At 42.1% G+C, this 18,170-nt stretch overlaps 1 protein-coding gene across 10 annotated transcripts in view; it reads left to right on the forward strand.

The window, feature by feature from the left end:
• The window catches only part of TEX10 (testis expressed 10), a 122,190-nt gene that overhangs the window by 9,192 nt on the left and 94,828 nt on the right, over nucleotides 1-18,170 (forward strand). For 9 of the 10 annotated variants that reach the window (XR_005224473.2, XR_006288795.1, XM_037893422.2 and 6 more), the window contains exons 2-4: nucleotides 45-233; nucleotides 2,279-2,988; nucleotides 12,079-12,325. Coding sequence is in view for 8 of the 10 variants with exons in the window: in XM_037893422.2 (XP_037749350.2) it covers nucleotides 45-233; nucleotides 2,279-2,988; nucleotides 12,079-12,325 (1,146 nt within the window). In the remaining 2 variants the exon portion in view is untranslated. Of the gene's footprint in view, nucleotides 1-44; nucleotides 234-1,842; nucleotides 1,882-2,278; nucleotides 2,989-12,078; nucleotides 12,326-18,170 lie in introns of those variants that run through there. The other variant, XM_037893426.2, reaches the window with a different exon arrangement.

Raw genomic sequence — 18,170 nt, forward strand, 5'->3', positions numbered from 1 at the left:
TGTTTGATTGCCCGGTGTTTAACAATTTGAACGTCTCTCTACAGAGCTTCAAAATGACTAAAAAGAGGAAACACCAAGAGGATTTCCAAAAGGTGAAGCTAAAAGTTGGAAAAAAGAAGCCTAGACTAGAAAATGCAACTGATACAAACTTCAAAACGAAGGCCATACATCTTCCTGAACAGCTTAAAGAGGATGGAATACTTCCCACGAACAATAGAAAACTTAACATAAAGGTATGGTAAGGTAAAAGTTTCAGCAGTGATTTGACAATTTATTATGTTTTTTAACAAAGGTTGTATTTGAGCACTGTCCCACTGACCTTGACCAAATGCTGGACTATGGATACTTGTGAAGTTTAGATAGTGGCTTGGGTCTTTGGATGAGCTATTAACCTAAGGCAGAGATTTTAAAAAATAGGAGCCGGAAGTTAAATATTGTTTGGGAAGCTTTAACTCAAGACACCTGTTTTTTAAAATCTTGGTGTTATGTCGTTAGTTTTTCATTAGTTTGTCCAGAGGCAGAAGGTTTCAAAAATAGACTCCTAAAGCCATATTTAACTTTAGGTTCCTGTTTTTCTTCGTTTTTCATCTGCTTGCTATCCCCTCTCTAAGTCCATCTGTTGCAACCTGAAAGGAACTGCACCTTCATGATTTATCAAAGGCACCTGTTTCTGGCTCCAGGCTCTTCAGAGGTCACCTCTCTTGGGTAGGGATCTCTCTCTCTCTCTTGACAGGGGTTTTTCCAGGCTGTAGTGTTTCCCGCCTACACTGTGATAGCCCTAATAAGCCAGACCATGTAAGCAGGCTTTCTCTGCACATTGCTTTCTCTCCAAAGGCTACGAACAGCTGTAATTGCCAGCAGTACAGGGTACCACACAGCTCTTTCTAAGCAAATACATTTGCTCTTAATGTGAAAGCATTACAGAGAAAGCATTAAAAACAATAAAAGAACCTACACATCTGCTAAAAAGCTTACCAGAGGTGACCCCAACTCCAACCTGGGGTTCTGGTAGGTGTCAGTCCTTCGAAACACATAACTGGATTTTCCCCCGGGGTTACAAGTTCATAACTGTCTCAGATTCAGAACCAGAACTATTATGAGTAGTCAGTCTTTCCTTTATATAGCTTAGGCTTATGATCTTGGTCTCACGTAACAGGTGATCAGCAGGCAATGGCCACTCTTCAGGGCATAACTTCAAAAGACTGTGTTTTTGCATAACTGGACATATAGGGACTGATGGTGCAAAAATGTATTTGCATTGACCTCCTCATAGATCAGTGGTGGGCAACATGCGGGGTGCATGCGGCCCATCAGGGTAATCCACTGGCGGGCCGCGAGACAGTTTGTTTACATTGACAGTCCACAGGCATGGCCCCCCGCAGCTCCCAGTGGCCGTAGTTCACTGTTCCTGGCCAATGGGAGCTGCGGGTGGCCGTACCTGTGGACAGTCAATGTAAACAAACTGTCTTGCGGCTCGCCAGCGGATTACCCAGATGGGCCGCAGGTTGCCCACCACTGCCTTAAATAGTCCTCAGGTCCTCATTGACCTGCCCTTAGCTAATCCCCAGGAAAACCAGTTAATACTTTTTGTTCCAAAGTTTGTTCCATTCTTGTCTGACATGTTGTTCAATATAGTCCTTTAATCAAGACAGTCCAGCTCTCACATCTGTCACCTTTTCCCCTTCTAGAGGTTGCATACAATTCAAGCCACAATAATTCATAAATGATTCTTTTAATATATTGGACTCCAAAGATACTTAAATTTTAATTCAGTACGTTCTCCAAAGTACAGCAATTTTCGGCAATATATCTGTCACACCACCTTCCTTTCCTTAACTCTAGCTCTCCCACTGGAGGAGATGAGGGGCCACCTTCAAAGAAGTAAGTCTGCTATGGGTAACTTAAAAGCAGCTGTGCAGTCATAGCTGGTGTACTCCAGCTCTACTCCGCAGGTAGAAGTGAGTAAGAGAGAGTCTTGCTTGCTATTATTAATTCAGGAGGCACACAGATGTTATGATTATGAAGGTCATGTAAGTACCTAGATAGCAAACCATGAAATTATTGCATACTTCCTGTAATTAGGAAGGTAGGTGACTTGTTGGCTGTTATGCTCTAAAAGAAAGTATTTTTGGATCTGAAATTATTAAGCTCTTGATATAGTCCATTAAAACAGTTTCTATACCTATTAAGTCTTTTAAGAACAGATTAATACTAGAAAATGGGTCAGTTTAAAGTTTTTGAAGGAATAACTAGTAAATGTGTCTCTCTCTTCTTGTAGGATCTGCTTTCACAGATGCATCACTATAGTGCCGGAGTTAAGCAAAGTGCTCTTCTTGGGCTCAAAGAACTGCTGTCCCAGTATCCATTTATAATTGATGCACACCTTTCAAATATACTAAGTGAGGTGGCAGCTGTATTTACAGACAAGGACTCTGGTGTCAGAGTAGCAGCAATCCGGCTCCTTCAATTCTTGGCTCCAAAAATCCGAGCTGAGCAGATTGCTCCATTTTTTCCTTTGGTAAGTGCCCACCTCTCCAGTGCCATGACTCATATCAGTGAAGGAATTCAGGAGGATTCTTTAAAGGTCTTGGACATCTTGTTGGAAGAGTACCCAGTCCTCCTTACTAATCGCTGTAGTATATTGCTGAAGAATTTTGTAGAGCTTATTTCTCACCAGCAGTTGTCAAAAAACCTGAAAAGTAGAGAGAAAATATCCTGGATGCTGTCTGTTAACCCTAACCGCAGAGTAACTTCACAGCAATGGAGGCTGAATGTACTGATCAGATTCAAGAAGTTTCTCCAAGCATTGGTAGATGGTTCCAGTGGATCAGAAGAAGATGAAGAGATCCAGGAGCAAAAGGAGAACTCCCAGTTCATGAGGAACTCAGTATGTATAAGCTGGAAGGAGCATGCCAGTAATCAGCAGCACATCCAGCTATATGAAAATGGTGGATCACAACCAAGGATCAATTCAGCATTCAGACTAAGGTGAGAAAAATGTTACCTGTCTGATAGTTTCATTGAGTCAATTCTATATTTACAACTAAGCTAATATGAAACTGTTGTATGTTGTTGCTGCTGAATCACAGGTGTTCATTTTTGTTCTAGGACTCTAGCGAGATTTATATTAGATCATTCAGTGAGATGGGTTATTTTACCACAACAATTTGATCATGTTATAGAATATGAAAATATAGAAGTATTGAGCCATTGATTACCATACTCTATGTCCATTATGACTCTCTCAGTGCTATTTTTCATTAACCACAAATAAAATGGTCATTTATACCACTTGTTACAAATTTTCAGTACAGGCCATCCTTTCATTACATCTTCCATGCAGATGGAACACCAGAGCATTATTTTTTACTGCGTATAAATGGAGAGTGTGAAGGCAAATCCCTTTTTAGTAGTAGAAGTTAAGTGTACTGGCCCAGAGAGCGTCTCATGCTTTAATGATGTGCATATTCTAATGTGATGTAGACACATTAACTTCAGGCCATGTGATCAGCTCTTTTTTTTAACTGAGGAATTTTGAAGGCTCAAAAAGTTAACCTGTCTTGACTGTAACTTTGATCTCTTTTCTCCAACCTACAGTTTCTTTGGCTGAACATAAAATCTTTCATACTATCCATTTTATAAATACTGTTTGGCTGTCTGAGGTGTACAACTATGTGGCTATTTGGTATAATCACACAGGTCACTTATTTTGAGGTCACACATAGAATTGTCAGTGTGCACATGCTTTTCATCAAATTACCAATTTTCTAGATCAGTTCACTTATAGATAAAATGTGACTTCTTGAAATATGATTCCTTTAACTGACAAAAATTAGTGATGAAAGTGAAAAATAACTTTTTTAATGTATGCTTACTAACAAGAAATAGAAATAATTAACAGAATAGATACTGAGAAATGGACTTAATTTTACATTTATGAAAAAACCCAATTGTATATTTCTAGTCCTCTTCCCTAGTGACCCTCCCTACACTAGACAAAAAGCCTTGCCCCACTTTGTTCGTGCAGTGCCTGTAAGACAGTTTGCATCCACACACAAATGTCATCCTTGACATTTTATATTCATTGTAGCATTCATAGAATGAACTGCCTGAGAACAGTAGTACTACTTACCTCTTAGGTAGCACCTTTCATCCATAGATCTCAAAGCAGTTTACAAAGGAGGCACGTAGCATTATCCCCATCTTATGGAGTGGGGAAACTAAAGCACAGAGCTGAAGTAACTTGCCCAAAGTCATGTAACAGGCCAGTGACAGAGCTGGGAATAGACCCCAGGTCTCCTGAGTTCCAGTCCAGTGCTCTATCTACTGTATATCTGATTGAACTACAGGAGGGTATAATGTGTCTTTCCCCTGTGCAAATTCAAAGGCACAGCTATTAGCTGGTCTTCCCATCTCCACTGCCACGTTTTACCTGTCAGTGACTGTTCTGTGCTCCCTGCTATAGGGGCAGATCAACAGGAAGCACCTTATTTGCAATGAGTACTGGGAATTATATGAAGTTAACAATAGTGTGCAGTTGATTGCCAGTATCCACTTCTGTAAGCTAGCAAGTAAAAGAGTTCAACCGTCTTGATTTCCAATAAAATCTGCTCCACTGAAAACTTTGATTGAGTTGTAAGCTGGGCTGAGCCAATGAAAAAGCCCTGCTTGGATAATGGAGTGCAAGTCAATTCACATGGAGTCAGAACTAGCAGGTTTACACCAAGATGTGTCAGAGGCTTGCCAAATTGTGCACTGAATGCTGTCCATGCAATGTGAGAGCTGAAGATGCATCATAACAAAGACTGAGAAGATACCTGAACATGTGGTGCCAGCTGAATTAGCTGCCCTTTCTGTGAGGAGCTGGATTTCAATAAGGAATCCAGAGAGCCGCTGATGTGAGCGAGCGTGAGGAAGAGCCAGCAGATTACCAAGAGGAGATGTTACCAGAATCTAAAGGATGGCTGGCAAAGGAAGGTGATGGCAGCAAAGTCAAGTTATTGGGAAAAGAAGGGCCCTCCTCAAAAGGTATTGAGATGTATTTCATTTGATCACATTTGGTGGTTGTTTTACTATGTGCACTGTGGGATTGGAGGGACCTGGGGAGTGAGATAAAATAGGACCAGTCCATCTTGTCTTACTGGCTACAGCCATGATTGCTAAGAGTGCCAGTTACCACTAATAAGGGTAGAAGTAGTCTGGTTGCTGGAGATCGAAAATAGATGACTAGATAGTAGTTCTCAACCCGGGGTCCTGGGCCCCCTGGGGGGCTGTGAGAAGGTTTCTGGGGGTCCTCCAGGCAGGGCCAGTGTTACAGTCACTGGGGCCCAGGGCAGAAAGCCAAAGCCCCACCATGCAGGGCTGAAGCCTGGGGCCCTACCACCTGGGCTGAAACCAAAGCCTGAGCAACTTAGTTTCGCGGGGCCCCCTGTGGTGTGGGGCCGCAGGCATTTGCCCTGCTTGCTAACCCATAATACTGGCCCTGGCTTTTATATGCAGAAAAACAGTTGTGGCACAGGTGGGTTGGGGAGTTTTTATAGCATTTGGCGGGCGGTGGGGGGGCCTCAGAAAGAAAAAGGCTGAGAACTCCTGGACTCGAGCATAGAGCCCTTCTCCCTGATCACTTTTTCCTGCCCAAAATATCACATTAACCTGGAGACTCTTAATCCTGTCATCCCCAATTCCATCTCTTTTAGCTCTGCAGTCAGTTTTTGGGGCTTGTCCACACTTACTGGAGGATCGATGCTGCGGCGATCGATGCATCCGTGGTCGATTTTAGCGGGTCTTCAGTAGACCCGCTAAATCGACCGCCAATCGCTCTCCCGTCGACTCCTGTATTCCACCTGTTCGAGACGAGTGAGGGGAGTCTCCTGTTGATGTCATGTAGTGTGGACCCCATGGAAAGTAGATCCAAGCTACGTCCATTTGATTTACACTATTCACGTAACTCAAATTGCATAGCTTAGGTAGACTTTTCCCTTTAGTATAGACAAAGCCTCAGCCTCTGCTACTACTGTTGCTGCCAGGAAAGAAGTAACTTCTAATGGGAGGGAAGAGAAATGCCTGGGATTCCCGTGGCTCCTACTCTTCATGGACAGTCTCAAAATGGCCAACATAAATGTTTAACACACAAACAATATTAACGTCCTCCCGAAAGCTACATCTTTTTATTGCACTAAATCTTACAGGCAAGGTCAGTGGTCCAAGATGTTACTCATTGATATAATACATTTATTACCCATGAGAGGAATCAGCGCAGATAGTGCAAATAAATTTATCATGTATTTTAATCTTTTGCTGCTCTGACAGCGGGGGACAGCAAAATCTCTCAGTTGGCTACACTTCTAGCTTTCTGACAGCTTTATCAAAGCAGTCGCTGTCCTGGGCATAAAAAACAATAACTTGCACACAGGGTGGAGAGGGGGGTGGGATATTAATTGCTGCCGTGTCTGGTACAGTCTGCTATTTTTATTTAAACAAAACAAAACCTCACTTGCCACCAAACTGAGTACCATAGATACCCCATAACTGGAGTATTAGCTTTTAAAATAACTTATAATAGGCCCATGTTTGTTCCCTGTCTCTTCCTCCCTCCCAAGTGCTCCAGGCAAGAATTAAGCTTTTTACCTTACATTTTTTTTTTTAAGGCATACCTTGTCTTAGTGATCACTGAGCATTAATATTGCAGGTGGGCTCTGTGAAGTCTTATCTGCATACTGTTTAGCTTCATTCCAAAATGAGAATATTTGAACAGTTCAAAGCCATAATTTAATGTTCAAATTTGCCTTTTTCTGATTCTTCACTAGGTTTTCTTGATACTTATGAAGTTGTAGTTGCAATGGATGAGGAATTGATTGAAATATCTCCTCTGCTTTCTGGATGCTAAGATCCCACTTTGTCCCACCAAATTCATTTTTTAGGAGGTCAAGAGCAGAGAAATGAAATCCTCTGACATCTTGAAGCAGGCGATGTCGCGGAGTGGGATCTTCTTTGAACTACAGTTGGAGCTAAAGAGGAAAAATAAGCTGCGGCTGATTCAGGAGGAGGAGAGAAGGAAACTGCAGAGGAAGTTGAAGGAGACTAGATTGCAGGAGAAGACTGAGACGGACCAGGCAAGAGAATAAATGGAGCATTAGATGTACATCAGGTGGATGAAGATGGAAAGCTAAACTCAACTCATTTGCCAAATCATTAGGGCTTCTGTACTGCCATTGGCAGTACTCCCCAAGGAGAGGCACACATATCAGCCTGATGTTGGTTTCAAACAGCCTTATACAAGTGACTCTTCTCTTTTGGCATTTGCAAATGGCCCCCCTCTTGCCCTGTGTCTCCACTAGACTCCCTTTACCCTCCCTCTGCTAGGCTTTCGTCATCCTCTTACTGCTCTGATGACACAGATCAGTATTATGTGCATCTATAGAATCTTTTTTCCTTGAGCTCCATCTTAATTTTTTGTTTTATTAGAATCTGTCTTATTTATTAATTAAATAGTCTACATTCTATTAGAAATTATTTGAATGCCTAATAGTGACATAGGACAAATAGTAAATAGTGCTTTTACCACCCAGTCCCTTTGTATCCAAGTGTCCTATAATAACTACCTTGTACAAGGTAAACAAGATGAATTGTTACAGTAACAGTTTTTCCAGGCCACCTTAGCATTAAAATATATTGTAAGGACTATACATTAGCAAAGTGGTTAACAATTTCACTGACATGAAACACTCATAGCTCCCATATCCCTGTATAGCAAAGTATACTGCAATAGTCAAATGTCAACTTTACAGACTACCCTAATCTTTGCGCACTGTAGCTTTTGTTGGCTGTGGAGGTCTGTTTACACCTCTTTTGCCACTAAAGTTGCACATACTGGTTGAGCATATCCTGGATCTTACCAGTTTTTCTTTAAATGGCAGTTATGCTGGACTCCTGCCCACGAGTTTCAGCAGCTGAGTACAATATATCTTTCTGCTTTCATGGTTCAGTCCATCTTGCTTTCACAAATGTTGTGAAAAGTCAGGCTATTGAAATAAGTGGATGTATTCAGTCAGTGTTTTCATTACAGTTTAGCGGGAACCTGGAGGAGCTTGCTTTCAGGTTTTTCAAGGGCACATTGATCTACCATTCAGTGCTTGGTGATGTGGTAATTAAAGCAATTTGTCTCCATAATATGAGTAAAATTCAACAGACTACTGCAGGCTAGCCTTTGCAGAGAGATTGTAAAGTGTTATTTCTGATTGAGAAGTAAGTATTCCAGCCAATTATTGTCATTCCAGAATCCCAGCACAATGTAATCCCATCACTGCACAGTATCCATACCACAACCTTATCCTACTGTTTGGATAAGGCTCAGGTCGAGAAACTAGACAGACCTTAGCGTGAGGTTGCTTGCCCTGGGACTTCTGTTGGAGTTCCTCTTGGTGTGCCAGATGCTGTCATACATATTTTGCTCATTGACTGTAATCTAAAGGTCTGTAATCTAAAAGTGGAATAATAATGAATTCCACCCACCACTGTTTGACATAGGACGTTTATTCTAATGTAAACTAGGACAACTCCTGAGGAGAAGTTCATGCCATCAGTGGTGATAATAAAATAGGAATATTGAAGATATGTCTATGCTTAAACAGCTATAGCACTTCCGTGTAGACACTCACTACAGTGACGGGAGGGGTTCTCCTGTTGCTGAAGTTAATCCACCTCCCTGACAGGTGATAGCTAGGTCAACTGAAGATTCCATTGACCTAGTGCTGTCAACACCAGGGGTTAGGTCGGTATAGCTACATCTCTCGGGAGGTGGATTATTCACAACCCTGAGAGACAAAGCTGTGCCAATGTAAATTTCTGGTGTAGACTAGCTATGAGATACTTACACAAGATTCACGTATTGTAATTATGTTCTTATATGGACCCCACTACTAAGTTCTTTAAGCTCCCACAACCATTTTGGAAGTGTTCTGGGAATGGTAGATAGGTGCTTTTGTAGTTTCAAATGCCTTAGGAAACAAATGCAGTGTTTTAAGCAATGTAGACATTAAATTGTGCAAATAAAAGTGATGTAACCAGCTTTTTCATGTAATCACTATCGCTACAGTGGTTCACTCTCCTAGTTTACATGCACTCTAAGTTTCCTAGTTGCTAAGAAAGATCCTCTGGTGGTGCCTCTAATGCTTCTGCATATAATGTTCCTTAGAAATAAAAGGAAACTGATGTGGGTTGTTAATTTTACTCTTGTGGATGTAAGTGCTGTGGGAAGTGGCACTTGAAAGTCTGGGTGGGAGACTTCCAGGAAAAATAAAAGAGAAAAACCTAAAAAATATAATTTCCCTCTGCTGCCTTGGGTGGAAAAAAATGCATACAGGATATTTTGCCCTGAAAAATACCGCATCTCTTATGTAGCTGGTTGAGGGGAAAAACAAGCCACGGTAACGTGATTGCAAGCCTCATTGAATGTTGTGTATCTATACCAGGGTTCTAAAGATTTTGACACCTGCTACATTTCCTCTTTCTTGGCTTCTTTCTCTGTCTGCTTCTCTCCTTGCTTGGTTATTTTTCACTGTTCTTTCTCTTCCCTCACCGTGCCCTTGCTGCTGAATGGGAATGTGTACTACTTCTGACCCCTTCTCTTCTTCCCTTTATGTGTCTTGCTGTCCTCCCCTCCCCACAAGGGATCGTGCCTGGTAATACACAATTATTTTAGAGCAGAAACTTTAAAAGATTTCAATCTGCTGTGCCTGTTTAGTATATGCTGTGGGTTGTACCATAGGCAAGCCTTCTCTGCAGAGTTTGGCTAATTGTAGAATTTTGAAATTACAAACGTGGCCAGGGCAAGTATTTTTTTTCAAACTATCATAAGTTATTTATCTTATTGGGTGCACTTTAAAGTTTATTGAGATTCTAGAGAGATTATTATAGTGTTATTCCCATTTTTAACTATAGGGACTATCACTGCAGCTGGAATGAAGTGAGCCCACTATTTATCAAGTCAAAGTAATGTACACAAGTTCAGATTTATAATGGGAGTTGCTTGTCAAGTGGGTTGAAAACCAGACTGATAATGGGATATGGTGTCCAAAATCATAGGATGAGGGCATTATTGCCCTCCAGAGAGTTCTCTTTCAGGGGGCAGATGAAACATGTTGCCTGTAATGTGTTTTTGTTAACCCATGAACCCTTTGAAAATATTTTACTATCCTGGTTCTTCTGAGATTGCTCTGTTCTAGGAGCTTTGTAATTTTAAAATATTTACTGGTTCTCACTTATGGGCACATAACTCCCACTGAATTCCACAAAAGTTGCATGAATGTGTCTGAGGGAAGAATCTGGCCTCCTGTGTAGTGCATATACCGTATATACTTGTTCATAAGCCGAATATTTTTTGTAAAAAAGTGACGCATCAAAGAGCGGGGGTTGGCTTATAAATGGGTCTACACCAAAATTTGATTATTTTAAACTCTATGAAATCATTGAATTGAATATCTAATACATTGTCGTTTCGTTTACCTGGAGCATCTGCAGGCATGGAGCCCCTTAGTTCCCTGTGGCTGTGGTTTGCCGTTCCCAGCCAATGGGCAGGGCCGGCTCTAGGTTTTTTGCTGCCCCAAGCAAAAAAATTTTCGGCTGCCCCCCCCATTTTTTCCCCGTGCCCCTCCCCAACCTCGCCCCTTCCCCAAATCCCCGGCCCCGCCTCCTCCCCCAGGCGTGCCGCATTTCCGCTCCTACTCCTCCGTTCCAGGCTGGGAGGGAGGGGGGAGAAGCGGAGTGGTGGTGCGCTCAGGGGAGCAGGCGGAGTGGAGGTGAGGTAGCGCAGGGAGGGCCACGGGAAGTAACCCGGGGGGCGGGGGGGGCAGGCAGAGGAACCGCTCCCTGCCCCAGCTCACCTCCACTCCACCGCTGCCTCCTCCCCCGAGTGCTCCAGCCCCGGAGCACGCACGGAGTCAGCGCCTATGAGGGCCGGCGCCGGAATGCTGCCCCTGGAAATGTGCCGCCCAAGCACGTGCTTGCTTTGCTGGTGCCTAGAGCCGGCCCTGCAAATGGGAATTGCGGGAAGTGGCGCCACTTCCCGCAGCTCCCATTGGGTAGGAACGGCAAACCGGGGCCACTGGGAGCTGAGGGGCTCCGTGCCTGCGAACGCTCCAGGTGAACAAAACGTCCAGACCCGCCAGTGGCTTACCCTGACGGGCCAGGAGCCGAAGTTTGCCAACCCCTGAAATATTGGGTTGGCTTATGAAAGGGTCATACAGTTTTTACCATTTTTACTTATCCATTTTGGGGGAGTCGGCTTATAAACGAACTGGCTGATGATCAAGTATATACGGTAGATCTTTTAGAATACAGACAGAGGGTGTTAAGGGAAAATGCCCTTGGATTTTCTAGCTCACTTAGGAGAGAGAGAAAATATGTGGGACATAGTTTTTCTTTTTGAATCTATTATGATAAAATTGTACCATTTCACTTTCTTGATAGTTTTATTCTAATAATCTTATTTTCATATGAATCTGTAGTGGTCAACTGCCAATTGTTACTCTCTACAAGAACAAAGCATGTAAAACTGGCTGAAGCATCAATGGGTTCTGGAACCTTGTTTGCACTTTTGTCTGCATTTTTTTTTACCTACTATTATTGTAAGCGAACCCTAAGATTATAATAATTGAAAGAGATCAGATTTTTCTCTTTTTCAGTTTGTAAACTCTCCTTATTTCACAGCACTTTGTTTACAGTCAGTTTTAATTATTTTTCCTCTGCAATCATTTCACTCTGTATGGACTTTTCACGTAAACGGGAGAGAGAAAAACATTTATTTTATTTTTATTAAGTAAGTGTGATTGTAAAGGCACAAAGATTGGCAGGGAAATTTGGAAGCAGGTGTAGAACTTTAACTTTTCTTCTAGCTCAAACTGACAACATCTCATCAAAATGAATTCAGTGCACTGTTTCAGTTTTTTAAAGCAAATAGTTACTTTTTAGCTTAATATATTAAAAGCTATCATATTGTGCAAATACAGTACAATGAAGGTGGTCCACTTCTCTTTTTAATGTAATGCTCTTTATCTCTGATTTTTTGCTTTTGTGGTTTAGGTCCCTGGTAAGCGTGACAGACAGAGTGGAAAAAGGCCTGTCCTCTGCTGAAAATTTAAAAGGGTTTATTGAGATAATAATTCCATTATTGATTGAGTGCTGGATTGAAGCATCTCCTGCACAACTTGCTGCTCCCATTCTTGGAAATCTTTTGGAACCTGAATCTCAACAGCTAATGCAACAAGTGCTTAGTATCATATACTTGCTGTGGAAACTCACAAAGCAACATGACGGAACACACAAAATGGTAAGAGAAAGGAGTAATGTGATCTACAGCTTAAGCACATAAGTTAAATTTGCTCTGCCTATAATTTGGTGACTCTTTATGATATAAGTGAGGAAAATAGTTTTTAAAATAATGGAAATAAAAATTTAGTCCCAAGTCTTGAACGTGATCTTATGGAAGTATGAGTTTGAACTTTCTCAAATCCTTTAATCTAGAAAAGTAGCTATCAAACTGCCGTCTTTCGACCACCATTGATTTACAGAGTCCTTCCTGGCACTCTGCAAGGCAAAAAGTTTTGTAATCGAAGCGGTGGAAGATTGGATTGTTGGGAAGGTATATGGTTCTGTGAGAGCATCTTTGATTCTCCAACTTTTCATTCTGCAGACCTGCATTCACTCTGTAGGACAGTGAATCATTTTTCTGAGCTGTAGTAATCTTGAGAAGCTGGAGAGGCTTCATAAAAGAAAACAAGGTCTTGGAGAGCCACAGAATAATCATGGTGTGAGGTCCTTATGTTGCTTTCCGGTATTTGCAGAGTGATGTCATGACTCTCAATTTTGAAGATAATCAAAATTACAACAAAAATATTGCAAAGCAGTGTTGAAATGTCTTGCCTTCGTTATTTGCAGCTCCGTGCCTGTTCACCAAAGTAACTCCTTTTTTACTTCTGCTACACACTTCTAGATTCTGCAGCATGGTATAGGGATGTCACTGTTCCCATTCCCTCTTCCCCTTTGGCTGCTGGGAGGGATGGGAAGGGATATCTTGGCAATTCCTTTCCTAACATCTCTGTAAGAGAGTGCAGGTTGATTTGCTGAGCACTCTCTATGCTGCTATATATTCCAGACAGCATGGATAGCTGTGTGTCTTTGATCAGCTGTTTTGCTCCTGAGATCAAATGGAGTTGCTCTTGTTGAAACCATGGACTTCAAGAGATGCACAAGATGAGAAACAATGCTGTAAAAAGTGTGTGTAGTATGTGTGTGTATATATTACCCTCTTCTGTACATGTCACAGTTCAGGGCAACTGCAAGTGTATTTCTCCTCTATGGTCTAGCAAGGGCACCTTCTCTCAGGTTACTGGCTCCCCAGCTGTCATCTCTTGGGCAGACACACACGTTTCTCCCATTCCTGAACCCTGGGTATTTCCAGGCTTCACAGTTCCTTGCCTACACTGACTTCCCCAACAAAGTCAGACTGCCTAAGCAGGCCTGCTCTGCTTTTCTCCGCAGAGGCTGTAAATGATGCAAATGCCGCAGTGATAATTTACCAAACAGCTCTTTCTAATCAAGTAAGTGTTTTCTTAAGAAAAAGCATTATAGAGAACACATACCGAAAACAATAAAAGCATCTGCACGCATGCAGACAGGCTTACTAGATATCACCTCAACGCCACCAAGCGCTCCTGCTGGTGACCAGTCCTTCAAATCACATCAAGTTTTTTTTTGTGGTCAAAAGTTCAAACTTGTAGTTAGCTCAGAACAAGCATGCCCATGAATCTGTATGTCACTGTCTTATCCTTGTTTTGGCCTCTGATCTTGTCCTCCTGTAGAAGGTGATCACCAGACAATGAGTTTCTCCTCAGGGTGCAGCTTTGAAGGGTTAGGTCCAGAGGAGAAAACTTACCTCTTCCCAAGTATTTCCTAGGAATCCCACTTAACTTTGTCTAGCATGTTATTTCAAAGAGAACTTTGCTCATAACACTTCTCAGGGCTTATTAGCCATGTCTCTTCTTTAGAGATGTTATATACAATCCGACAGTCATACATATTCATTTGTATTTTGAATACAATGAACTCCTAAGATCATGAAACTTAATTCAGTAAGGTTTGACCAGAATATTGCAGGAAATTCCCATATCTGTCTTAATACTTAATGTTTTATAATGTTACATTGTGAGATTTTCCACAGTATGAAGGAAGTTGAAGATAAAACTATTATTTTAAATCACAGTTGGCACTCTTGTTGCAAATTGCATTATAAGACTGCTTTCAGGGGTTAGTTTGTTTTAAATTACACAGGGTTGAAACTAGCCAAAAAACCTGTTAATTTTAATTAATTTTTCTTGTTCTGTAAAATTTTGTCATTAATCAAAATGTTTTTATTCAGATCATTGTCTGTCTGAAGGACTCTCTGAATTGACACACCAATGTTCATGGGATTGATTTTTATTCTTAACTAATACTACATCTTAGGTAATATGTGAAGGATCTAACAATAAAAGAGCTATGCTGCATTTCTCTTTCAGGAACTCAATTATACTAGCTTTCTTATGGTTGCAGTGGTCACTCCAGTAGCATGGTATTGACAATTGTATAAAAACCTAGATAGATGAAACTGTTGATGTTATGTCCTGCTATTTTCAAGTGTTCAAAACTTCCTTGAAACTTACCTTTGGGGCAGAAACATTTCAGAACTTGAGGATATTACATTTTGGTTTTTTTTTTTTTTAATCCTTTTAAATCATGGAGTCAGAATGAGAAACACCCTTTTTTCTTTACATATTGAACCCATGCAAATGACTGAATTTTGGAAGCAGAAACTTTGCATGTAAATAGTCCTTGAAAAGTGTTTTGGAGAAATGGTGAAGGTGCAGAGAAAAACCACTAAAATGATTAGAGACAGGGCTGGGAAAAATGCCTTCCAGTGAAATTAAAGGAGCTCTAAGTAGTTTCTCCAAAAGAAGATTGAGGAGATGGTTTGAATAATGTATAAACACCTTCATGGGCAGAAAATACCAATAAAGGGCTCCTTATTATGGTGGTGAAAGGCATAACAAGGACTAATTGCTGGAAGTTAAAACCAGATAAATTATAAGTGGGGCTCGTGGCATCATCTATTGTTAAGGTTGCCTGTTACTTACTGTTAAGACTCTGTTTTCAGTTGCTTATAACATTGCATATCTAACTGTTTGGCCTTCAATTTTCTATGCTGGATGTCTCTCAAGCTGAATGATTTTTGGAAAATTTTGGCTGAAATGGTTCAGCGATTTCTGAGAATGAGACTAGGGCAAATAACAGTTTTTCTTCAAGCAGTGTTCCTGTGGGTGCTCCCCTTTAGGTGTCTTGACGCTCTGCGCTTGTAATCAGAGATTTGTGGTAGCAGTGGCCAGTTGGGCTGTGCATGCACTGTACCCATCTCATGCCGCACCGATCAGCAGCGCCCTCTCCTACTTCAGAAAAAAATTATAGAAGATAATTCTTAGTGGTGGTGTTAGCGTAGTTGTAGTTAGCTTCCCTATCCCCTTGCCCTACTCTAATTTCTTTAATTGCACCAAAAAAATTTTTTTTTTCCCTTTTACCTCTCCTATCTCTTTGGCAGTCTTAGCCTCAAACAGGGTTTACTCCTTTTTTTTTTCTCTGAGGGCTTGTCTTCACTACCAGGGTAAGTCGACCTAAGTTATTCTACTCCAGCTACATGAATAACGTAGCTGGAGTCAACATAGCTTAGGTCGACGTACCCCAGTTTCTTCATTGCGCTGCACTGATGGGCGATACTTTTCCGTTGACTTACCTTAGTCTTCTCGGGGAGCTGGAGCACCAGGGTCGACCGGAAAGCACTCTGTGATCGATTAAGTGGTTCTTCACTAGCCCCACTAAATCAAGCGTCGATCTCCCCATAGTGAAGACCCAGCCCTAAGAAAACGACTCTCTCAGGCATGCCAGGTTCACCTGGTTTTAAATGCTGCCTGACTTGCAGACTCACATTACTTAAAAGTGCCCACATGGCAGAAAACTGACTGCCAGGATAAGAAAAGCCAGGGATCTCCAACTGAAGCTTCTCATGATGGAGAAATCTGTCAGGCCAGCCTCCAACCCCAAGTCCAGGTGCCCTGGCCAACGGTCAGCAGCAGTAGCCTCTGACAGGGCTGTGCTCCAACAACGGCTGCCAAGGAGCCTGCTCCTAGAAAGGCTGCAAAAAAATGGTCGCAGACATCCCTGCACTGAGAGTCGCCCAAAAGAAAGCAATCTCCTGCTGAAAGAGCTCCCTTGGTACCAGAGCGCTGGACTGTGAGGCACCAGGAACGTACAGTACCGAGAGTTCCCAATGAGCTAAAGACCCTATGCGGGCAAGCTCTAATGGAGGTTCACGTACTAAGTGAAACCTTCTGACTTGGCACACGGGTATCTAAAGAAGATCTTGGCACCGAGCGGTACAGTGGTGCCTCCTGCTTTACCTATTCTGCACAGTAACCTGTGTGCTCTCAGTAACCCCCTGCCGATACCCAAGCAAGTGTAGGAGGAATTCATCTGGTTCAAATGCAGTGGGGGCAAGCGCTGGAATACAATAGTTGAGACAAGGTGTGTGTGGGAGAGGTGGTGGAGACGGGGATTGTCATGGCCAGGAGACTGGGACTGGGACCTAATGGGAGATGGAGGGAGGTGAGGAGGAGAGAGAGATCTGACAAGGTACCAGGTTATGTGGAAGAAGATAACTGGGACTGGCTGGGCAAAGAGAAAAAAATTCTGCAGGAGGTGAGGACACTGAGATTGGATGGGAAGCCATGGAATGGTGACTGGGCGCTGGTGGCAACTGGAGGAGACAGGCAGATCAGGGAGTGGGGGAGGGAACTGGGATTAGCAGGCCAAGGGGATTTGGGGACTAGAAATGATTGGGCAAGGAGATGGGGAGTCTACAGGAGTGTGACTAAGGCTATGTATCACTGTAAGGTAGGTAGCTTCTCTTTGTCAGCAAAAAGGAGCTCTCCTGCTGACAAAATACCGCCCCCCCTACAAGGGGCGGTAGATTTGTTGGTGGGAGAGTGTCTCCTGCTGACAAAGTGCTGTCTATACCGGCACTTCTTGTCATTAAAATTTTTGTTGGTCAGGAGGTTTTTTTTTTCACACCCCTGACTGACAAAAGTTTTAATGACAAAAGTGCAGTGTAGACATAAGACACTGGTCAAGGAGCCTGGGATTGGAATCAGAAAAAACAGTACTGTGAAAGGGACATGTGGGAGGGGAGAGGGCAGAATTGATCAAGCTTGGAGGTAATGGGCAGAAAAGTCTGTGCCAAATAGAGAACACTTCCCTCCAGAGTTCAGAATGAAACCCAAGATCACACTGCCTCACCATTCCTCTGCTATGAGCAAATCTCTGAAACCCACTGTCAAAGTGTCCCCATTCCCCTCTAGTGCTTTCCCATTTGAGGATGACAACCTACTATTCCTATCCATTACTCCATTAGCTACAGTAGCAGAGTTCTGTGTGGACCAAAAGGTTCCAACCTGGCTGATGAACCATGTAGGTGTGAATATGATGCCACTTGGACATTTTTTTTAAGTTTGCTTTTTAAAAAACTTTGGAAATTACACAGAAATTGCATTAAAAGAACATTTAAAATGCAGAGTCAAACACTCAAAAGTTAAGAAATGCCAGAATTAAGGTTGCCTGTACAACCTTAATTTGATCCTCTTGTGTGACTGTATTATGATAGTCTTTAATTACATGATTATATACTGTTTTCCATAGGGCCCCTGCTTCATTTTGTGCACACGATGAATGGTGCTTAATTAATGAGCAGCCATTAATATGTTGTTTTTTTTGTGTTCAGTGTGTGGTCCTAGGCCTGATTTACTGCAGACTATACAAACACTACTCTGACAACAGAATTATTAATTTCTTCAAGTGCTTTTCTATGGTGCTCATCATTTATAGCATCCGAGTCTGCACCAACATTAAAGAAATTATTGTCAGAATACCCCTGTGAGGTGAGGTGGTATTATCCCCTTTTTACAGAAGAAGAACTGAGGCACAGAGAAACTGAGAACAAAAGTATCCTTTAATTTTGGGTGCCCAATTTGAGACTTAGGATTGGATTTTTCAGAATATTTAGCATTATATAGCACAGCTCCCATCAACATCAG

This window comes from Chelonia mydas, chromosome 2, assembly GCF_015237465.2.
Source record: "Chelonia mydas isolate rCheMyd1 chromosome 2, rCheMyd1.pri.v2, whole genome shotgun sequence".
NCBI lineage: Eukaryota > Metazoa > Chordata > Testudines > Cheloniidae > Chelonia > Chelonia mydas.